This window comes from Rattus norvegicus, chromosome 18 (assembly GCF_021556685.1).
Source record: "Rattus norvegicus strain SHRSP/BbbUtx chromosome 18, alternate assembly SHRSP_T2T, whole genome shotgun sequence".
NCBI classification, from domain to species: Eukaryota; Metazoa; Chordata; class Mammalia; order Rodentia; family Muridae; genus Rattus; species Rattus norvegicus.
This window is the reverse complement of record NC_141551.1, coordinates 58,517,842-58,541,884: the sequence shown is the minus strand read 5'-3', so window position 1 is coordinate 58,541,884 and position 24,043 is coordinate 58,517,842. Positions and strand designations below refer to the sequence as shown.

Genomic DNA, 24,043 nt, shown 5'->3' with positions numbered 1-24,043 from the left:
AAGCTGTTGCCTTCTGCACAAGAAAAGTGCCCCATTCCTTTACCTTCTATAATTTTGCTTTTTAGGAAATTCAGCCAGAACCTGGTGGCCCAGCTCTGGTACTTTGTGAAATGTGTGTACTTTGGGTTGTCTGCCTACCAAATCCGCTGTGGCTACCCAACACGTGTGCTCGGAAACTTCCTCACGAAGAGCTACAATTATGTCAACCTCTTCTTGTTTCAAGGGTGAGGGCACTGACTGTCTTGCCTGTCACCAGTGGAGGGGAAGCAGTGGGAAGGCTGTGTGTGTCTTCCACAAGGAAGCAGAGGTGTAAGGCATCCTGAAACTCTTACAGTGTCAGCAACACTCAGTTTCTTGTTTTAGTCACCTTTCCACATGTAGTCATTCAGTACCTGCCAGGAAGTTGCCCTAGAATTACCCAGACTTGGTTAATTTTCATGTTAGTAACTTACCTAGTTACCATGATAATGTTTGGGGATAAAAAGTACAAATACCCCTCTTCCCAAAGCTCAGGGATCACCAAAGGAGAGTATGACAGAAAGATTCTAAAAGCCAGAGGCAGCAGGTGACCACAACAAAGGAGTATTTTCTGGACACAGCAAGGCAGTTGTAACTATGAACTCATAACAGTTGTAACAACAGCATGCACAAGACCCATGTAAGGTCAGTCCAGACAACGTCTCAGCTTGGAGCAAGAGCATGGGTCACAAAGACCACCCTTAGCTGAATTGCTATTGGCAATTGATGACAGCTGGGAGACTGAGACTCAGTTTTCTTCAAGGATGGGGTTCCTGGGAGGCTACACACGCTCATAGAGACTGCACTCCATGGGTTTAAAAATAAAACAACCCATGGAATTGGGTGGGAAAAATACAATGAGACATATAAAGGAGGAATTATAGGGAAGGAAATGAGAGTCCGATTAAATCATTCTATGCAAGTATGGTTTCTTAAGCAATAAGAGGGGCAGCGAAGTAAACATATATAAACCTTAAGCATTAATATATTTCTGGACATAGTAAAACAGAATGATGGGACTCTGAACCACTCCAGAATACATCTGGAAGTTTTTGTGTGCACGGAGTTCATCCATGAAGAACCTGAAGTGGCACCATGCTGCCTGCTTCTGATGGTTAGCTCATCAAACGAGCTACATTACTTCTTCCACGAGATGATTTCCGTGGTAGCATGCCCTTGCATTCTCCCAAAAGTTAACACCATGTTTTAAGAGGTAAGGTAGCTGCAGACAGAGCAGTGCCTCAGTGGTGTTAGCTCTGAGTCCTGGTGATAGTTCAGAAGAAAGGCTGGGTGCATTCAGATGTTGTGATCAATCGCATGTTCTACCCTAGGCTTGGACCTGATGTTTTCCCCAGGTATTTGTTTATTATTTAATCTGTAGAGCTGAAATAACCCAGGGGAGGGGTTCTGGGTGATAAAAAAAACTGTTGTGGGGATCCCAGAATGAGCCCAGTTTCCCAGCCTGGGAGAAAACCTCTACATTCAAAGACCCTGGAATAGTCCCCAGAGCCTTCTGGAGCTTAGGCTAGCCCATTCCTCAATACAACTCAAGACAAGAGGCTTGGGTAGACAAGTCAACCTAACAAGCCGCTGATTGCGAGTCCTCTGACTCCAGTGACACTGCCTGTCCTTCTGGCCTCCCCCATTTGCTGTCATCTTTGTTGGGTGTATATTCTTAACTGACTCATCCCTCAACAAAGCCATAGGAACTCAAATAATTTCTGCCCAAACCTCTGTACAAACACATGCGAAAGAAACAATCAATTTCAGTATTCTTTTATTATGAAATCCCAGTGAATTACACCATCAGAGAAAATAGGAGTGAAAATTATTAATCCATATACTCAGTTTATCTTTGAGTTTGTTTATATAGTGGATTACTTTGATGGACTTCCGTACATTGACCCATCCCTGCATCCCTGGGATGAAGCCTTCCTGATCATGATGGATGATCATTTTGATATGTTCTTCGATTCGGTTTGCGAACATTTTATTGAATATTTATATACTCAATTTCTAATGTGAAGCAGTTGTATTCCTAGTTGGGTTTTACTGTGAGAATCAACTTGAGAGTTTGTGCTTTACATAAATTGTTTCATGACCTCCTGACGTGAGGTATATACAACAGGGCCATCCTTCAAATGTCTGTCTGACTAAACTTGGTTCCTGGCAGGTTTCGTCTCGTCCCATTTCTGACAGAGCTGCGGGCTGTGATGGACTGGGTGTGGACAGATACAACCTTGAGCCTCTCCAGCTGGATTTGTGTGGAGGACATTTACGCACACATTTTCATCTTAAAGTGCTGGCGAGAGTCGGAAAAGGTAAAGAGGAGACGAAAGTGTCTCTTCCCTGCCTGCTGCTCTTAAGCACAGGTCTGTTACAAGATTAATGTGGATGCTCAATGCTTTGTGGCCAAATGGATGGAGCAGGGGACAAAACCCACCATAAGCCATAAATACAACATTGACTTCCAACTGGGTTGGAGGTTAAAAGTCATTTCTGCTGTGGTTGGCACAGCATCCAGATGTTGGGATGAGAACCTTAAACTCTGTTAAAGAAAATGTTATTCTACCAGGTGTCTGTTAAGTTTAAATATAGGTTAGCTTTGTTGGATATTCTAAAAGTTCATTGTATGGAACTAGAATATCTGGTATATTGTTGTATATGGTGTATACATATATAATGTAACATATATATATATATATATATATATATATATATATAGAGAGAGAGAGAGAGAGAGAGAGAGAGAGAGAGAGAGAAACATACAACTAGCATTAGCTGAAGGGTGAAAAACATCTTGTCTTACCTCAGAGAGGTCTCTTTGGAAGAGGCTCCTATAATGTGCCTAACACCTACTGTGCATTCCCAGCTCTCCCTAGTCAGACAGCTCTACAGTTAGTCAGGAAGCACACTCGTTTATGAGGTTTCTGGAATTGAAGGAGCTTGTCAGTGCTGAGGAGACAGAGACAACGTTTCACATTGCCACTAAACTTTTAGGGACTTCAGCTTGGGCCAAACCAGAATTTGTGGCTTTGATGCTAAAAGGAATGTTGGGACTTTGCCATGAAACAGGTCGGAGATTTCTGTTAGAGGTATTTTAATATAGGTTTAAGCACAAGAGCTCTGAGCAAGAAACGTACTCAGAAGAAAGTAAGAGACAGACGCCAGATGGCAGAGGTGTGGGCGCCTCTAAGAGAGAGCAGACAGCCAGTTGTCCAGTGCTAGCCTCATGCATTCTTTTGGTGGTTCTCATGTTACATCTCAGGAACCTGCTATGATTTTTTTTTCTTTTCTCCTTTTTTGAGAAGTGAAATTACAGACCAGCTCCTTGGGTAGGGTTACGATCTGGTAAACTACAACTGGAAGCCCCTAAAATCACTAGGATCATGTAGTGTCTTGGTACATTTTCTTTTCCTGGAAATAGGGTGTGTGGTGAGATTCTCAGAAAACTGCAGGTTTATGGCTGAGAAGGAGGCCCAGACTGAAGTTACCGATACTTGTGAGTTAACATGTGGGTGCTGGGAATCAAACCTAGATCCTCTGGAAGAATAGCCAGACCTCTTGGCCATCTCTACAGTGTCTTGTTTGTAGTTTAAGAAGCAGAAAAACTGGAATGATGACTGAACATCCTAGTCTGTTGTTGTCATTGTCATTATTGTTGTTGTTACTGATGATGATTTTGTTGTTGTTGATGATGTTGGTGGTGGTGATGATGCAATAAACACCTGAAACTGGGAAATTGATAAAGAAAAGAGATTTATTTTCACTGTGGGCACTACAGGACAGCATCCTTTTTGCTTCCTGCCTCTCTCTGCATAGTGAGAAAACAGAAAAAGAACCTGACAAGTGTGAGAAAGAAGTGGTGATGGCCTCCTGTGATGACATGACCATTCCTCCAGGAATGCTTAGTTTACTCATGAGGACTCCTTGTGTGGCTCAAATGCCTTGCAAAGGTCCCACCACTTCCCCACCCTGTAGAGAGAATGATCTACTGGCTGGTTCTCTGGGGATAAACTACAGCAAACCATAGGGAAAAATAGGAATACCAGAGGAGACAGGGTAACAACCCGGGAATCAAAGGCTTACAAATGGTCACAGTGCTACTATGTATAACAATTGGCTACAAGTGAGACCACTAGAACCAATCAGGAATCCTCTGGTTCAGTAGCAAAATGTAAGAAGTAGAAATAACAGCTATTTTCAACATTGTGAAACTGAGAAAATGATATACAAACTAGGTTCAGATTTGTAAGACATAAACCAACAAACAAGACAAGTGGGCAAATGCTCCAATATATGTCAACAGAAAATAAAGACATTCCTAACAATCAATGCTACTGATGGTAGTGTTGAAGCCTACAGGGAGAGAGGATGATGGCCTTTCCTCATCCTCAAAGAAGCTCAGGGTTCCCCTCCTGATGGCCTCAAATCCCATGAACGTCAAGAACATAAGCCTGCCAAGCCTGCGGACCTGAGGCTGAGTTCTCCCTCTCTCTCTTCCCCTTCCCCTCCCCTCCCCCTCCTCCTCCTCCTTTCTCCCTCGCTCCCTCTCTCTCTTATGCATCACATTCTCCTTCTGTGGCAGCCTAGATTCCAGCGCATGGTAACTCATGTGGCTGGAACAACCTGTTACAAAGGGCTGTAAATGGAGGACTTGAGAATTGTGTGGCCTTTGTTTTCAGTCTGCCACAAACACTTGTTGAGCCACCATGTGTGTGGCCAGAACACTGCTACAGCGCACAAAACCCCAAAGCATCGGTCATATGGTGCAGTGAAAAGATACTTGTCATGCAGATAAGCACCCTTACAATAGATGCTTTGCACCCTTTATATGGATGCTTTGCCCGAAGCACCTTCTGGGACTCCCCAGAAGGAAGGGAGGCTCGAGATCTATCTTGAGTTTTGGTGCATCTTGACAGCCAGCTGATTGGGATAAGGTTTTTGCCCCTTGTCAGAACAAGGACAGAGGAATCAGGGCTAAGTTTGAGTTGTCCAATGCTGTGAGGGACTCATTCATCTTTACAGATGTCACCTTTCAGGCACCTGCTGAGTCTTCCTAAATCCTTGTTTTGCAGAGATACCCTCAACCCAGGGGCCAGAAGAAGAAGAAAGCTGTGAAGTACGGCATGGGCGGAATGATCATTGTCCTGCTCATCTGTATCGTCTGGTTTCCTCTGCTCTTCATGTCTTTGATCAAGTCTGTCGCAGGGGTTATTAACCAACCCTTGGATGTGTCCGTCACAATAACCCTGGGAGGCTATCAGGTAATCTAGTGTCCTCCATGTTCTAGGACCTTTCCTGGTGCCGTATTTATGCACGAGAGCCCTAACTAGGATGTGCAGTGATGGTTCTCAAAGCCAGAATTTTTTTATCTAAATGTTCAGTGATCAGCAGACGTGTGTTATATGAAGGAAAGTGCAGGGACTTGGAGACAGGGTAGATCCATTTGCCAAGGCAATGCAAGGGCCTGGGTTTGATTTCCAGCAGGGCAAACAGTAACAGCAACCACAGTAATAATAGCAGTTCGTTGGTTATGAGCACTGTCGGCGCCTGTGCCGCCAGTGTGTGAATATCGGGTGTAGGTCTGTGGGATTGAAAGAAAACACGTACACGGGTCACCAGTTTTTAGCGAATGCCACCAAGGCTTTACTGAGATCTCCTTATATACCTGAAGCAAAAGCCGTGGAAAAACAACAAGGCAGGTGACAAATTCCCAAGCAGGAAAACAGGAAAAGTCTGTGTGGTGAAAGTTCCGGCCCAATAAGGGGCATAAACAACTTCTTAACAACAACAAGCTGGAAGGCTCGGTGGGGAGGAAGGGTGCCATGGAAAACCCCAGCCCCAAATCAGGGGCTAAGAGCAGCTCCCAAGGGTGTAAACAATTTCTTGCTATAGCAGGCTAAGAGGCTCAGCGAAGGGGGAGGGAAACACCAAGGTAGGACCCAACAGAGCACAGAACTAATTAGTGCAAAAGGAGATCTCTGAGGCCAACTGCCTTTGCGACATCAGTAGTACGTAACTATGTAAATCTGTTTGTTTGAACCCTAACACAAGGAAATACCACGTAATGCTGACTGTACCCTGTGCCTTTGTTTTCCAGCCTATCTTCACAATGAGTGCCCAGCAAAGCCAGCTGAAAGTTATGGATGGTACAAAGTATAACGAATTCATAAAGTCTTTCGGCCCCAACAGTGTAAGTAGATGTACGCCAGACTCTCTGAAGACCAGCCATGTAGGCTCACTCACTGGTCGTCCAGTGGCTGGATGGCTTTGTCTATGCCCTTATCAGCTACACATGGCCTGGCTGGCCACTGGCTACTTTAATCATAGTAGAGAGTGTAAGTGATGACAAACACAAGTTTGATTAATTTTAATGACATCTCTGCGTGGTTTTACTCATTTAAACAAATGCATACAGATTTTAAACTGCAGTGCTATTGATCTCTGATTGGCCTATCCATTCTGGGAACCTTGAACTCAAAATATGGTAAAGCACTAGGTAGGTATGTGCTTAAGAGCACGTTGGTTTCGATAGCAGAAACTGAAGCGATTTGAGTGTTTAAAAAAGAAAAGAAAACCTGATTGGTGAAGGAAATGATCCCAAATACATTGCATGAATCTGATTGGATCTGGCTCCCCAGCCGCCATCCTGAAAACAAAGGCCTGCACTTCTGACTGGATTTATGTTATACACTTTGCAATCTGAGGGGAAGATTTCCCGAGCAATTTCTCTTTTAATAGAACTGCCTTTAAAAATCCTATGAGTTATAAGACAAGTTCTCAAGTAAAACACGTATTTAGAAAAAAAAGAATCTATTATATTTTAAAATGTTAAACGGAGAGAAATGTGTGCCTGAGCACATAGGACAATGGCAGTGTCCCGTGGTGGGATTGTACCTGATGGTCTTCATTTCTCTGCAGTTTACATTCCAATAATATGATGGCATGGCTTTCTTCATAAAGACAGATGATTTATGAAAACAGATTAAGTAATCAGATCTGTTTAAAATACCCATCAATGCTAGCAAAACTAATCTTGGCAATCAGCATCCCTTAGGATGGGTCCTGGGTGGATTAAATCTTGTCTCCTGGGAGGAGGCGATGCTTCCTTGGTTCACGGTTTCCTTGGCAACACGATGTGAATGATGAGCTTCTCCTTTACTGATTGATAAGAATGGTTGAATACCTGCTGGTCATGGGATGGGAGCTGCCTTGGGAACCCAACACCTTGGGTACCACGTAACCATTTACTCCTAGGGAGACCTCTGTAAACTCAGTTAAAAGAAAGAGCAATTGCTTCCTTTATGAGCGTGGCGAATAGAGTCAATTTACCTGTGTGTATTTGTGTGCATCCAGGGCGCTATGCAATTTCTGGAGAATTATGAAAGGCAAGACATAACAGTAGCGGAACTGGAAGGGAATTCGAATTCTTTGTGGACCATCAGCCCTCCCAGTAAGCAGAAAATGATACAGGAGCTCACCGACCCCAATAGTTGCTTCTCTGTTGTTTTTTCATGGAGTATCCAGAGGTAGTTACTGTGTTTCCATGCATCCTTCCCTTTACCTAACCTTACCTCAGGCTGGGGGAGAAAACAGAAGCACAGTTTGACATGATCTTGACAAACAGCCACTTTCCTTTGATGCTAAAATTCACAGTTTGTTTATGAAAAAATGGCTTTTTCCCAGAACCAATGACCAGACTAAAGTGTCTTAGTTCTTCTTTTAATTGTTTTGGGGTGTTTTGGAGGGGGGGTTGTTTTGTGGGGTTTTTTTTTTTTTTTGAGGAGGAGGAGGAGACAGCAATGAATGAATTTTGTTAGCAAGACAGAAAAGTGGAAAGAGTGGTTTAGAAAATAAACAGTGCCAAGAGTTCCACAAAAGTTTAATATGAATATCAGAGGACTGCAATGTTTGGAAACTTGGACCCCCATCCCTGCTGCACTGGAGATGTCTTGGGAGATCTGTTCTGTGGGTGTGAGATTTGAGTCCCAGAAACAGGAGACTCAGATGAGGTCTCCCCCAACCAGAGCCAAGCCTGACTTTGCTTTTGTTTGGATAAACTAAGTCTTATTAAAGGTTTTTGCATCTAGACATTTCACTAAGTGCTTTAGTCATTTGCATTTGGAGTCCTCAGCAGGACAGAGCAGGGTCACTTGGTTTTCTTTGTCAGTCTTAAGACCCAGAACCCCAGGAGAGCCACCTGCAGGAAGCCATAACTTGAACTTCCTGACTTTTAAGAAATCATAATAGTTCATAATAATAGCTCACTCTATGATTCTAACAATCAGAGGCAGGAGAATCCTAGTAAGGGGCAGCCTGAGCAACACAGTTAGGTCTGGACTACTGAGTGAAACCTTGCATTAAAAAACTAACAAAATGAAGGAACCATGGCAAGTTCAGAGGAAATCTTAGAATCTAAAAAGAACTTACAATAAAATTGGAAAAAGCTATTTCCAAGAAATCCTTCAGAATGCTTTTTGTAATCTTATTTTCTCCTTAATGCCTCCAATCCCTCAATTCCAATTTGTACCAGTGGCCATAAACTTGGCTTCTATTCTTCCCTCTGAAGAGCCACTAATCCATAACAAGAAGAAAAATAACTTCTGATCGGGCACGGTTTCTTAAACATTAGCTCTGCTAGTCCCCAAAGAGACTGACATCGTTGGTGCCTGAAATTCCTAACACTTGCTGCTTGCCCAGCAGACTCTGATCCCTCTATTCTGCCTTATGAGGTTGTGGTCTCCCTGAGTCTTATTACTTTGGCTGTTAAGAAGGTAGAGATAGAGGTAGGGTGGCTGGGAAGGTTGGGATGGAAAAATATGGACCCACTGAAAAGTCAGTGAGATGCAAAAGTAAGACGAGTGTCTGAATCTTTCTTCCAGACTGCAGAGCAAACACAGACATTAAACTTTTTCTTCTCTCATTCCTTCCTTCACAGAAACATGACTCTGGGTGCAAAGGCTGAAATAGCAACGGACAAGCTTTCTTTTCCTCTCACGGATGCGACACGAAGTAGCATAGCCAAAATGATTGCTGGCAATGACACAGAAAGTTCCAACACACCAGTGTAAGTTATGGTACCCCTATGAATACAGCTTTCATCAGAATGAGAAGCCTGTCACAAAAGTAATCTAGATTCTTTGAGGCTGCAACTGTGCCTTAACTGACAGGCTCTGTTTTGCTAGAATAAAGACAGTTCATGTCAGTCCCAGTCATAGGACCCTTTCTCCACTTTCCCTGCTGTTCTGCTATGCACATGTTGTTAATGACAGTAAGTGTGGGGCTGGCTCCAGGAACACTCTCCATCCATGGTAAAATATTGTCCTGCCTTCCTTCTAGCAAAAGCACAGTGTTCTTCCACTCTCTGTGATCAGTGCTCACTAAGTCCCTGGGCCCTGTTCTCCATCCACTGGGTGTCACTGTGCTGATCCCAATGTGTCTAGAGATGTAGAAACTCCTCAGGTTCTCTTAGAGCTACCTGTCCATCATAACATGAACCAATGTTGCTGCATTTCCTGCCCAAAGACTTCACTTAAATGATCCAGGCTTCCTGTCATCATGCCTACCACCAGTTCTAGGAATCCAGTGAGGCCATTCACTTTCAAAAGAAGAAAACAAGCTGAAGATTGCTTCATTCATAGATTGCCACCAGTATTGACACCTGCCCTTCACTGCCTGTCTCTTAGCCAAGGACAGACCCCTTCCTCTGTCCTTGTGGCTGAATGTCAAACTGGCCAAAATGGATTGGGAAGACAGGCAGGGAGTTAATGGGTAACGGACAATTGGTGAGGGGAAAATAAGAGCCAGCAGAGGGAAGATGACATAGATTGAAAACTGACAGACCATTCTACATGTCTACTGGCAACTTCCCCAGCTGTGTACTCTGGGCTGTCATGGCCCATGGTCCATGGCTGGTGAAGGCCACTAGAAGATAGTCATCTGGATACTTAGCTCCTTGACTTCATGAGTCCCTGATGTTTAGGAGCTCTTAAAGATCATCAGTGCTCCACCTACACACACACACACACACACACACACACACACACACACACAATTTCCAGATGAAAACAGGCAGTGAAGAAACTCCTAGGAGCACCGGATCAACCATGCAATCTTCTTGACCATAGGTATTTTTGAAATAAAAAAGTAAAGTCCAAAAAGAATTGACCACCGAAGAGAACTGCTAAAATATCCAAGCCAGGAAAAAAAAAAGTTCTTCTTGCTCATTTCCCCAGTGTAGGGGAATGCCAGGGTGTTGAGGTGGGAGTGGGTGGGTGGGAGGGGGGAGCATCCTCATAGAAGCAGGAGGAGAGGGGATAACATTTGAAATGTAAATACATAAACTATCCAATAAAAAAGTTCTTCTTTCAGTAACAGGTCACACATGTAAGACTTGCCAACCACATGTATTGGAAGTTATATGTATGTCTGGGTGGAATCTCAAGTTACATGTATGTCTGGAATCCGTGGAATCTCAGCTTTGGTGAACTGTGGTTATAATAAAGTCTCATTAATTAAAATGGGTATACAATGTATTATTGTATGAGGACTCTGTCCTTGTTTGTTCTAAGGTCAAAATAGCAGCAACAGCACCAGTTGTGGGTGTGGAGATGACTTAAGTCCATGTCTTTATTTTCTTAATTTGTAGGACAATAGAAAAGATCTACCCATACTATGTGAAGGCACCCAGTGACTCAAACTCAAAGCCTATAAAACAGCTTCTGTCAGGTAAGAATGAGAAACCACTCCAGAGCTGTGCAAATCTTGCTTGTATCCACCTTTAGAAGTCTGTATTTTGAATATTTATCAAACTGTCTTCTAGTTCTGTCTCACTCTGTACTGTGAGAACCGTAGCCAAGAAGCATCATGGACACACCTGTAAATCATGTTCTTCCTCTTCTCCTTCCTGAGCAAAGTCCCCAACTGAGCCATACCCATGTTTTAGGTCTTTGCTTACTTCGTTCTTTGAGCAACCAGATTCTTTACGGAGAATTACATCACACATTGGTAAACATGATGGTTTCTCCCACTTAATACGGTGAAAACAGCTTGAGACATGTATGATCAAGCCTCCGGGTCCGTGCATACTGACAATGGGTTTTAGTCATTGGACTTTCTAAAATAAGTGATGGAGGAAAGCTGTTGATTTGGGTGACAGACACATGCCCCATGACACTCCTGTCAGCCATAGACTACATGCCTGTATAACATTTACATATAGCAGTATACACCACTGAATGTGGTTACTAGCAAACAAGTTGAATCTGGGTTTATGTACCTATGATGTTGACACAATGACAACCTTGTATCCGTCCGTATCCTGTCACTGAATGACTGAGAGTATTTAACTTAGAAAAATTTGTTTGACTTCATTTCCTGAAGTCACTGGTTCTTTTGATGATGCTTTTGAAGTACAGTGCAGGTATCCAGTGTGAGCTCATTCACTAACCTGGACGAAGCACTCTGCACTAGGCAACAGGCACCATGATGGGTACTGGAGGCTGTGCTCCAGGATGCTCACATTTAGCTGGTAAGCAGTTAAGATCTTACATGGAGATGGCCATAGTGAGTCATGAGGGTAAATGCAAGACTATCTCTGTGTGCTATTCTTCAGCAACAAGAAATGAGCATGCTTTTGTAAGTAACTCAAAAGTGCATGGGGAAATTTTATATCTCCCTTTAAAGCAGAAGTGGTTGTAACTGTTTAACCTGAGCAAACAAATGGATTCTTCTCAAGTGGCTATGTGAATGTTCAAGCTCCCCTCTGCTACTGTTTCAATAGATGACCGCCCTACAGTGGATGCTCCTGAGGAGGATGCTTTCCCCTTCTTATAAAGCATCTTATTTCACAAGGTCCTTCCTCCTTCCGTGCAGGTTTAAAGAAAACCGTGCTCTCTCCTTTTCCAAGGCCAGGCTCTCTCCATACGCCACTCCCAGCCCTCTTTGTCTTCCAGCCTGCTATATTATGGAATTCCCTTCTCCCTTCACAGCCCCTTCTGTCCCTTCCACTCAGCAATGGCACTGTAGACATGTGTAGCGTTAGCTGACAGTTAATTCCAGTTTACATTGGAAGAGACTGATACTTGAGGTGTGGGTAACACATTGGATGGAACACATACTCAGTAGAACTAAATCCAGACTTAACGCTCACTGGACCCAGGGCAGGATGATCTTGCTTGTGCCTCTCTCTAGTCTTGAGTACCATAGTTATTACTATTCAAGAAAGTCCTCGGTTAGTCATATTTTTACTTGACAAAAACTTTGTCTTTACTATTTTTCTGCTGTTCATCTTTCTTTATCCACTATCCCATCTTCTCATAAGTCACCCCACTATCCATCCATCCATTCACCTACCCACCTATTCATCCAGTCACACACTCATCCATCCACCATCTATTTACCCATACTTACCCATATACACATCCATTCAGTCACCTATGCATCCATCCATCCATCCATCCATCCATCCATCCATCCATCCATCCATCCATCCACCTACTTACCTACACATCCATCATCCATTTATATGTTTCTCCATCCAACAGTTACTCTTCTAGAGTCCTAAAATCAAAAACTCCTACCATGAAATATTGGTGACCCATTTCCCATACTTGTGAGAAGTTTGGGAGTATGGAAGTATGCATGTTTGTCCCTGAAGATACAAGGAAGAAATTTTAGGAAAATCTGCTCCATGGAACTCTAGGCTTCTATTTACCCTGTCTCTTGCTCCTCCTTTAGCTTTTTCTTTAAGCTCCAACAAGAACAACCAGTGACCAGCTATGGGTGTCATAGCTTTGAAGACTTTCTTGCTATCAGTCCTTACTAAAATGAACACCACCATCCCCCGCCACATATTGGAGGCAGCAAAACTTGACTCTTGTGCTATTTCTTCTTTAAGCAGTTATAGAGTCTACCATCAGAAGTGACTCTCTCCAAAGGGAGAGTCCTTGACTGGGCTCTGTGCTAGTTGCCACATGGCCATAATTGTGTACATAGTCTCTTCCTATTAAAATAAGGAACACTATATCATGTCATTCTAGAACCCCTCACCACCTGGTATAGTTAGTACCTTCCTCCTAGCAAGATACTTGGGATGTGCTGGCAATATAATAATGGATCCATTGCATCCAAAGGTTGGTGATGTGAATCTGGGTGTACACCCTTGTCTTTGGAAGATTAGCTCAGCCACTTCGATGGTAGACTCTCCATCAATCTCTGTGGTTTGGCTGTTTACACACGTACAACAGCGAGAGAACTCTCATCTGAGCAAGACCAGTGCACACTTCCTCTCCAGTTGCCTTTGTCATGTCCCTGTGTGTCTTTTGCATTCTGGAACTGAGAACTACATGTTGACTGGGTTTTGCCATCTGGGAACTTGTGATTTGCATCAAATCCTGAGACCCTCATGCTGCCTTCATTTTTGTCTTTCTCCCCTTCCAGAAAACAATTTCATGAATATCACCATCATTTTGTTCAGAGACAATGTCACAAAGTCCAATAGTGAGTGGTGGGTTCTCAACCTGACTGGAAGTAGGATATTCAATCAGGGATCCCAAGCCTTGGAGCTGGTGGTCTTCAATGACAAAGTCAGCCCCCCAAGTCTGGGCTTCTTGGCTGGCTATGGGTAAGGAGTCATGTAATGATTAACAGTGCTAAGATCTGAATGCTACGAAGTTGAAATAGCTGCCTTTTCCCTCCCAGGAATTGAGTTGTGTTTCTACACTATTAAAAGTCACAAAGCCATGGCCTTTCATTTCAAAACATGGGGGAAAGAGGTCCAAAGGCATCGGGATGCCTACTAAGACTCACACAGCCCTGGGAAACATGCCCTGTGTCTTCCTGCTGTGGCATGGTTTCATGCAATTCGGTGTAGTAGCACCACTGTTTGGCTTACATTGCTCTCTGGCCCTGAACAAAATACACTACAGTATTGATCCAATCCAGATCACTTCACCTTCCGGTATTTAAGTACCGCAGTCCAATACAATCTAATCTACAATCACCCTTAAGATACAGTTTTCATGTTACATTTTTTTCAGAATTAACCACATAAAAAAAATTCCATCCAACATTTCATTATTTAAAGTAGACCTCAGGATTGTCAGAGGGAAAAGAGGTACTTTGAAAAGAGCATGTGCAATACAGTTGTGTTTCTACCCAACGTGTTGGATTTTTGTCAAAGCCTAGCCAACGTGTCTTTCTAACCATATTCGTTTTTTTCTCCTTGCCATCTCTTTCAGCATCATGGGATTGTATGCATCCGTTGTCCTTGTAATTGGGAAGTTTGTTCGCGAATTCTTCAGTGGGATTTCTCACTCTATCATGTTTGAAGAGCTTCCAAATGTGGACAGAATTTTGAAGTTATGCACAGATATATTTCTCGTACGGGAGACAGGGGAACTGGAGCTGGAGGAAGACCTCTATGCCAAATTGATATTCCTGTACAGGTCGCCAGAAACCATGATCAAGTGGACTAGAGAAAAAACAAATTGATCCCTAAGACCAGGACTGCAAATAAAGCTAACATTCGAATCTTTTTTCTTTTAAGAAAAGCACAATACTCTAAGAGCTAAGCAGTTCTAGTCTGGCAGCAACCATTCTCTTCTGATGGGTGGCTGAAAGAAGTTGATTTTCTTGTTCCCAAAAGCCACCTCATACAAGAAGGCGCTGTTGAAGTTCTCCGTACTCCCATTTCTCTAAAATCAGGGCTCATTGCTTTAGAGGTTTTTTTCTTTTTTTTCGGTCAAGAGTGTCTTGCCTTCTTATCAGTTATATGAAAGGTTCATGTAGGGTCCCTTCCCTTGGAGAAAGGCACCTGTGTCTAACTCTCTAGGGACCTCACCTTTCCTGGCGTCATAGTCAAAGTGCACCACACAGCTCTTCTCCCCGCTGGGGAAACTGCTGAGCAGAGACCCCCGTGAGCCCTCAGCACACTCCAGATGTGCAGCAGCAATAGGAGGCAGCAGTACTGCCCGAGTTTCAAGAGGAAAGAGGGGACCCCCAAACCCAGATGTGGCTGGAAGGACAAGCCTCATTCTAAGCAAAAAGATAGCATAAGCGATACTCCTACTGCCTTATCTCAACTGAAGACTGGTGAGAAATCTTTCTATTGAACACCAGTGACTTCTCAGGAAAAAAAAAAACACTCAGCAAAGCAACACCGTGGACTCCTGCTTTCGAGGTCGGGTGGTAACCACCCTCAGGTAGCAGTGACCATTCTGCTTCAGACGGCTCCAGATGCAACAGAAACAGAAGGACAGCAGTGGTCAGCTCAGCCTGACAGGAACACCTCGGCTTTATGACTCCAGTGACTGAGGCCACAGGGCTCTTCTGCCTCTCCCCACCCTCCTCCCCACCTCTCCTCATGCCCTCACATGCTTCCTCCCATGTCCATGACTTAAGGCAGTGGTTTTCCAGTGTGTGACATTTCCCTTGCGGTTTTTCAGGCATATCAAAGAGTTTACATATTCCAATTCACATTTTTACAACTAAGACGGGTTTTTTAAGTTCATAATTATGGAAGAAATATGTATATTGAGCTTGGGGAAACAAGATAATGATGGCCTTTTCTTAAATTATTATCATTGGGAACACAACCTCTTCATAAAATAGCATTGTAGCATGAAAATTGATGATTGAAATGTACTTTTCATTCAATACTAAAAAAAAAAAATACTGTTTCTGAGAAGAACCATTGAATGGGCTAGAATATGTCAAAAATCACTCCTGTGTACTCTGGGTTCAGGACTGACGTAAAATAAAGCACATCTTGCAAAGTCACCTGAAGCATGCTCTATTTATGCAATCCTTCATTTATTGGTCCTCTGCATGGGGGAGATAAAGCGATTGATTTCGATATGGCATACTAATAATCAAAATAAGAAAGCACTTGCCCATTCCCTTTGGTAGGTAGGTGCTTTGGAGGGACAGTATCAGCAAGGGTCGAAGCAGTTCACAAAGGGGAGGCAATGACAGCTGCTATGGAGCCCTTTAAATAGCAGAGCTCAACTAATTAATGTCTAGCATCTTCTGGAGAATTGAGTAGAATACAATAGTTCTCGTGGTGGCTCAGCCTGACAACATAAACTGTTACACCCAATCACAGCCATGAAATCAAGTCACAAGCCTGTGTATAGTTATAGAACTCTCTGACAGCACCAGGCAACTAGAATTAGCCACTATCCCGTAAGTCGGTTACTTATGGGACTTCGTAAGCTTCGCGGCCCACCTCCAGACTTGCTAAAGCCCCTTGCCTTCAGCTACTGATGAGAATGCAGAAAACCCTCCTGGTCCCTAAAGGTTGCTGCCCGGGTGGCTCAGCTGGATATCTGTTAACTGAGAAGAGAACATCTCTCTTCTCTTCCTGCACAGGAGTAGTTCTGTCATGGTTTGCAATAATGATGTGTAGAAGAAAGGATGGGGTGTAGGGAATGAGTAACCCTTGGGTGCTAGGCTGTATGCCCTTGAACTGTCCAGAAGTCCTCTACATATGGTCTTTAACCCTGGTATCTAACAGCAAAAGCCTAAATTCCAGTTCAAAGTGAATTCAACTCTGTCTTGAGCAACTTGGTAATAGTATTCTATAACTAAAAAGGAAAAAAAAAAGCTTACAAATTGTGGCTCGGTGGTAGACTATGAGGCCCTATTCCAATACCAGATCTCCAAATTCACCTTCATCTAAATGCCAAGAGAATCTTCTTTGAGGAAGGTTGAGAGATGCGATCATTTGTGGTTATGAAGATAAGAACTTAGGGGGCAGTTTAATAGCTGTCCACTCATCAGAGGACTCGTTTTGAGTTCTCCCCTAGGGCTTGTAATAGTCATAGCTTTTTGGCCCAGTTAACAAACAGTACCAGGCTCGAGTTCCATCTTGTCCTTAAATCCTATCAGAAAGTGGTTGGTGACTCCCATAAGATTTATGCTTCTATTTTAGCAACACGATCATCTTGCTGGCTGTCCCCAAGCAGCATTTCTCTGGGAGGTGGTTCTGACTCAGAGTTTCTGATGAAGTCACTAGAGCTATAGGACTTGAAGGCCCCATTGTAGATAAAGGACTCACACAGCCAGCAGCAAACACGGACTGCGGCGATGCCAGTAGCTGCTCTCCCTGAGAGCATTCTCTCCATCAAGATACTTAGTGTCTTGGCAAAGTGGTGGTTGCCCTGCCCCAGGAACCCTGAGAACTATGGCTGGAGGAGCATTGTTCCTGGACACAGGAAGTCACATTCTTTCAGAGGTCTCCTATGGGGTCCACAGGTCAGCCATATTCACTATGATACAGGGATATATGAGGCAAGAAGGCAAAGCAATGGCAGACAGTGGAAGACTGCCGCTCCAATGGAGAAACCAGGGTCACTCTGTCAGCTTCCAAAGGAAATGGTAGGGTACAAGATGGCTGAAGAAAGGCCTAAGGTTTTTCTCCTGAGCAAACACCATATAGGAAACCATGATGGTTCGGACATGTGGTGTCATTTATATCTCAAAGCAAGAGAGCACTGAGAAGGAGCTTTTCCCGAGAGTTCCAACTCGGCCTCCACCGGATAATGAGTTCCTCAGGTGCAGACTCCATGCCACTTATTATGGGAAGTGGCTGAAGAAACGTAAGGTCCTCGAACTGCACTTCCTCAAGTGTGTTGCTGGCAGAAGCAGAGATGGGGAGAACCTCCTACCTGACGTCAGGAGAGCAGTAACCACCAGCATCTTTCTCTGGTAGCTTTGTCATCCTGGAGAGCAGAGGAGACTGATGTCTGAGATAAACTTGGAGAGTCGTCATGCCAAAACCTGGTGTATAAATGTTCAGGGTTAGACTCGCTCCTCTTCTTTTCTTCATTATCCCTGCTATAGCAGGAGGGGTTGTGGTCGCCATTTGTGGTGGTTTGAATGAAAATGTCCCCCACAGACCACAGGGAGTGGCATTATTGGAGGTGTGGCCTTATGAAGTAGGTGTGGCCTTGTTGCAGGAAGTGTGTCAGAGGGGTTGGACTTCGAGGCTTCTGAAGCTCAGACCAGCGTGATTCTCTCTTCCTGCTGCCTGCTGATACAGATATAGAACCCTCAGCTCCTTCTCCAGCACCATATCTGCCGCCATGCTTCCCACCATGGTTATAATGAACTAAACCTCTGAACTTGTAAGCTAACCTCATTTAAGTACATTTTTTTAGAAGAATTGCCATGGTCACGGTGTCTCTTCACAGCAATAGGACACTGCCTAGGAATTGCATGGATCTGTATTCTTATACCGAGGGTGAAATGTTTATGCTTTGGTATGTGGGGGGGGGAGGTGTATATGGTGCATGTGCAAACGTACATGCTTGTGCATGTAGAGGCCAGGGAATGCTAGGCCTCCATGTACTCGTCTATTCCCCTCTTCCTATTCTGCTAAGAGAGCACTGTGCCTGGATCTACGCTAGTGCCCACATTCACAGTGAGTCTTCTGTCTCTGCTTCCAACAACACTGGGGTTGCAGACACACACAGGTGGCCATGCCCACCTTTTATTCAATGCCAGGTGCTAGGCTCTGACCTTGCATCCTCAGGTTTGCACAAGCGCACTCACTCACTGACCCACTAAGCTACCTTTCCAACTCCAAAAGTGCTTCCTCCTTCCTTTCTTTTCTAGCACCATTTTTTTCTTTTTTTTTTGATTTTGATTTTTTTTAAAAATCAGTTCTAAATTTTACTTTTGATGTTTTAAGATAAGAACATCATTTACCCTTTCCCTTCTCTCCCTCCCGATGTTCCGATAAAAGCTGCCTGCTGTGGTAGTAGCCTGTGTACGAAGGTTAAAGATGACCGGACCAGTGTACATTTTCTAGGCCCCTGAGCACGCAGTAGCACTGAAAGTTCTCCGGTCACAGCACCCACCATCCAGTGAGGAAGTCTGTGTACTGTCTGCACTGCCCTAGGCATGCTGGAAACGGATCAGACATTTCAGTCAATTGAGTTATTCTAGATCAGTGGTTCTCAACCTTGTGATGCTACAACCGTTCGATACAGCTCCTCATGATGTGGTGACTTCCATCCATAAAATTATTTTCATTACACCAATTTTGCTAGTGTTATGAATCATAATAGTGTTTTCTGTTGGTTAGGCGACCGCAGTGAAAAGGTGTTCTGACCTAGAGGTTGAGAACCACTGTTTTAGACACTAGCAAAGCAGGTGCTGACTGGGCTGCAGTCACCTGCTTGACTTCTCCTGTATCCTAAGACTGGGTATGGGGCAGATCCAACCTTCTCTGTAGAGCTCCTGTGGCCTTGTGGGCCTTTCTCAAGGGGACTCTCCATAGGCCACCCGGCTAAGGCAAGGACAGGGAACGTGTCGACATGAGCGTGAACTGGAGGTTCAAGGAATCTGTACACTTGCCCTTTATCCTCAGTCTCCCTTTCATGACGTCACAGCAGAGCCCACAATGGGTGCCACTAGCTCTGCAGTGGAACTGAGGACACACCCCTATCCAAGTCCTTGCACCTTGATCTCCACTGAACCAAGACAGGAGATTACACTAACCTACTGACCTACATGCCTGCATGTTCTGGGGGCTCAGGCAGAGAACATGCTGAATCCTGTTGGTCATTGCCCAGGTTTGTAGCTGCATGGTGTGTGGGAAAACTCTAATTAAGGTGGAAGTCCACCATGACCAGATGGTTATCCTCTGGGTTCAACACAATATGGGAAAACCCCTTCTTTAGCAGGCTTCTACTTCTCTGACCTTGTCTGGGGAAGCCTAAGCCCCTACATACGCCTCTACCTGAGAAATGTCATGTAGCCTCAATTAGAGTACAGGATCAACTTCTTTTCTCCTAACAAAACCTGTTTAGCTAGCACCTGAGGTTCCTGAAATGCTTTCCCATGCTAATGAGGCACTCTCCTAATAAAACCAGTTCAGCCAGTAACTGAAATGCTTTCCCAGCTATCAAGGTACCCTAAGCCCTAAGCCTTTGCCCATTCTGGATGGTCCCACCCTCAGTTCCCCAAAACTTTAAAAACTTTAAAAGCTTTGAATCACCCTAAGTAAAGTTGATCTGCCTAGTGATTGCTGGTTCAAACCCCACTATCAGCATCACTACCATCACCACTACCACTGTCTCTGCTCCCATTGCCCTTGTGGATTGTATCGGCCAACAATCCACTAGAGCCAAGAGACTCACAGTATTGGATTTTCTTTCCTAGTGAGTCAATAAGGACAAATGGTCCAAAAAGTGTCAGAGATAAATTCTTGTCTTGGAGGTTAAGTGTGTTCAGGACACAGTTGCCTCTGACCTTCCCTCAGGGCTCCAATCCCCCCACAGAGCTGTACTTTCTATGCTCTATGTGGAGCACTGCCTGACCCCATCTCTACAGTATGGATTTTCTACTTGCACATCTAGATTTTGTAGTTTCATTTGGGATATTAGCCTGCTTTTCATTCCTACTTCATGCAAAGTACATACAAGGCCAAGGTCCAAGCTTTGGCATGAGGGCTCCAAGGGCTCATGTGCCCTTATGTTTCCACACACAGCTGTGCTCTAGACCATGTCCAATGCCAAGGCTCACAGGACAGCCTGACTCTTTCTGCCTGGGGCCTCTAGGCCTCCTGGGCTCCCATGTTCACCCAGCAGGTTTTGAACCCCTGTGCAGGCTGGAAAGCCACAGGTCCTGAGATCAACATAGGTCTTGCCTCTGCAGGATCTGAAGCACATACGAGTTGGACAGCATCCATCTCTATGAAAAATAGAAAGAAAAAAAAGGCTTCCCTTAAAACCTGGGGAGGAGCTTCATTTAAAGTGAGAATAGGAGGTATGAGGAGAGAGGAAAGCCTAGAAGAGAGGGGGGGAGAAGGAAGGAAGAGAAAGAAAGGATGAAAGAAAAAGGGAGAGAGAGAAAAGGGGGGTCCTATTATAGCCTTCAGAGAAATACCCACAGCATAAACTTGATTATTATAACCTTTCAGGGAGGGATAGGTCTTATATCACATGACTTAGTTAAAAATAGCACACATGCCAAGGGTATGGAAGAGCCAGATATGGTTAGGGTCATAAGGTAGGAGCTGCAGAAACCGTGGGGCAGATTCTTTTAACTCTCTGACCCAGAGGGGAGTTCAGAGAAGAGGGGCCTGATCTCTTGACTGTGGGATCTGAAACTTAAAAAGAGTGACCACTGCCTTAAAGGGACAGGCCGGTGTTCTAACACCACACTGTTATTAAAACATTCAGAGTATCAATTACCCTGGATTTGTCTAGTCGCCTAAAATTACTGTCAGGAAGAAATAAACATGATGAGTGAAATTACTCATGATGCAGTAAAATACCACTCGAGTTAGGCAAGATCACAAATGCTCCAAGACTCTTGTAGATTATGCAGTTCTTACTGTACTGGTTTTCCCTCCTACGCTCCAGATAGCTGAACACTGGCCCTTCATGATCAGAGGAGTGATGCATTCCAGGTGTGTCTCAGTTTCTTTTCTACTGCTGTGATAAGACGCCATGACCACAGCAACTTAAAGAAAAGGCATTTGAGCTTACGGCTTTAGAGGGTTAGAGTCTGTGATGGTGGAGCCAAGCATGACAGGAAGAAGATCTGAGAGTTCACAACCTGATCCGTAAACAGGAAGCAGAGAAAACTCAAGATGGATGCCTCAGGAGATACACTCCTTCCAGCAGTGTTGAACCTCCCTAATCCTCCCCAAACAGCCACAAACTGGAGACAATGGGGGACATTCACACATGTCACTTCTTAGGTAGCTTACTGATGGTACAAGAGGTGCTCAGATTTCCATTTCTTTGGCTCAACGACCCACAGTGCTCACTTGTGCTGCCTGAGAGAGAACTCCCAGGTGACCTGTGGCAGAAACATGGCATGGATGATAAAGAATCTTGGTTATGTTAAACCAGAGTTGGGAGTTTTCCCTCCTGATAAACTTTTTTAAATGAAGCCTGCCTTCATAAAATGTGGTTCTCACATTGTCTGTGGGGGGAGCTGCTCTATTAAGTTGATCAATACACTGTCTACCGGATTCAGTTTACCAATGACTACTAAATTATGTCTTAAAATCTACGAAGGATGAAAAGATACAGAAACCAACTGGGGCAATAGAAATGTCTTAAATTAAGTATTGAGAGATTACCTTCTGTTCCGTACAGAACCTTGTTCTTCCAAATTTAACTACAAAGCATGGTTTATATAAAACATAAAAAATATATCTAAGGGAAAAGATAGTAATATGTCATGGTCCAATGCACTGTGAAACCAAAGTCTGATAGAACTGGGGTCTGAGCCTAAAAAACAGGGTGCATGCATAAAAGGTCAAATCCCTGGACACTAAGCCATGTCTTCCACATAGCTCTCTCAGTAGTTGTCTATGCTGTAGGCTGACAGCAGCCCTTATTTCCTCACGTTGCCATGTAGAACTAAATCACTTAGTCACATGAAGCTTCCTGCCCTCTGCAAGAGGTTATCTAAACATCAAGTCTTCCTTTGTTCTGGGGATTGCTGCAGGGGGTCTGGGGGACCTGGCTCTTGGAGCTGCTCTCTGAGGAGCTTCCTCTGGCTCCCCACCCCCGGTCATCCACCTCAGGTGACTCTCTTTCTCTCCCCATCTTTTATTATCTGAGTTACTGAAGTAAAAAGTTATTTTAAATAGAGGCCTCCTCTCCTTCCCTTTAAGGCCCCATCATATTTGGCATGCCATTTATGGCATTATTTCTGTCTAATGTTCAAGGGCTGCTCATGGCCTTGAGGCCTCTGCTATCTAATAGACCTCATTTCTGGAGAGAACTGTATCAGTTTTCTTTCTGAAACAGAGTTCAAGCCAAAAAGTGGTGGGCTTGGTACTCCCTTGTTGGTGTGGCACGAGAGTACAAGTGATCAAAGGTCCCGTGTTTCCAGGAGGATGTGCAGCTCCCACATGGGGTTCCACATACACCTTCATCTCTAACTCTGTTGCCTGCCTGACAGCATGGTACCTTCCAAGATGGTATGCCTACTCTCTGTGGCTGGTTAAATGTGATGCACAAAGACCAGCGTTCATTTCATGTTGATGAAGCAGTTGATCTTCAGTAATTAATGCTAATACTGCATTCTGGTTTTAGGAAAGAACTTTATCTAACAACCTATGCTTGAGAACTTAAATTCGGGATTTGAAGATCTCACTCAGTTTACTACATGTGAAGTTGGATGTGCTAGTTAAGTGCTTACTGATTTTGAAACTTGAGTTTTAAGACTACGACTTAGGCCCTGAGTGGGGTAACCCAGACACAAAAGAACACACATGGTGTGTACTCACTGATAAGTGGATATTAGTCCAAAAGTTCAGAATAGACACGATACAACCCACAGACAATATGAAGCTTAAGAAGGAGGAAGACCAAAGTGTGGATGCTTCAGTCCTACTTAGAACAAAATAATCACAGGAGATAGAGGGAGGGAAGGACCAGGGAGGGAAAGAAGAGGGGGAGAAAAAAAGGTGGGGGACAGGATCAGGTATAGGAAGGGAGAGAAGTGCAGAAGGTCAGAAATTGAATAGAAACATGTAGCAGTGGGGGATGGGGAACTGGGGGTAGCTACTAGAAAGTCCCAGATGCCAGGGTAGCGAGGCTCCCAGGATTCAAAAGGGATGACATTGACCGAAATACTCAATGAAGTGTAGATAGAACCTGTAGAGACTACCTCCAGTAGGGAGGCATGGGGCCACCCACTAACCTCACAGGAGCATGGTATAGATGACCCCGAGAGGCTCTGCCAGCACCTGACTAATATAGATGCAGATACCCACAGCCAACCAGACTGAGCCTGGAGACCCCAAAGGAAGAGCTAGGGGAAGAGCTGAAGGAGATTGCAACCCCACAGGAAGAACAGTATCAACTAACCAGACCACCCAAAGCTCCCAGGGACTAAACCACCAACCAAAGCATACATGGAGGGAGCCATGGCTCCAGCCGCATATGTAGCAGAGGACTGTGGTCCTGTGGAGGCTGATGCCCCAGTGTAGGATGCTAGATCGGTGAGGAGGGAGTAGGTGAGTGGGTGGACCTTCATAGCACCCTCA

At 44.3% G+C, this 24,043-nt stretch overlaps 1 protein-coding gene across 16 annotated transcripts in view; it reads left to right on the top strand.

The window, feature by feature from the left end:
- Piezo2 (piezo-type mechanosensitive ion channel component 2) overlaps positions 1-15,801 on the top strand; it is a 372,639-nt gene extending 356,838 nt beyond the window's left edge. For 14 of the 16 annotated variants that reach the window (XM_087592762.1, XM_087592767.1, XM_087592766.1 and 11 more), the window contains 9 exon segments: positions 66-224; positions 2,192-2,339; positions 5,097-5,285; positions 6,122-6,214; positions 7,378-7,550; positions 8,960-9,088; positions 10,670-10,749; positions 13,462-13,645; positions 14,262-15,801. In XM_087592762.1, the coding sequence (XP_087448888.1) occupies positions 66-224; positions 2,192-2,339; positions 5,097-5,285; positions 6,122-6,214; positions 7,378-7,550; positions 8,960-9,088; positions 10,670-10,749; positions 13,462-13,645; positions 14,262-14,514 (1,408 nt within the window). In that variant the 3' untranslated portion in view covers positions 14,515-15,801. 16 annotated transcript variants of the gene reach the window in all.
- Positions 15,802-24,043: the final 8,242 nt, after the last annotated feature.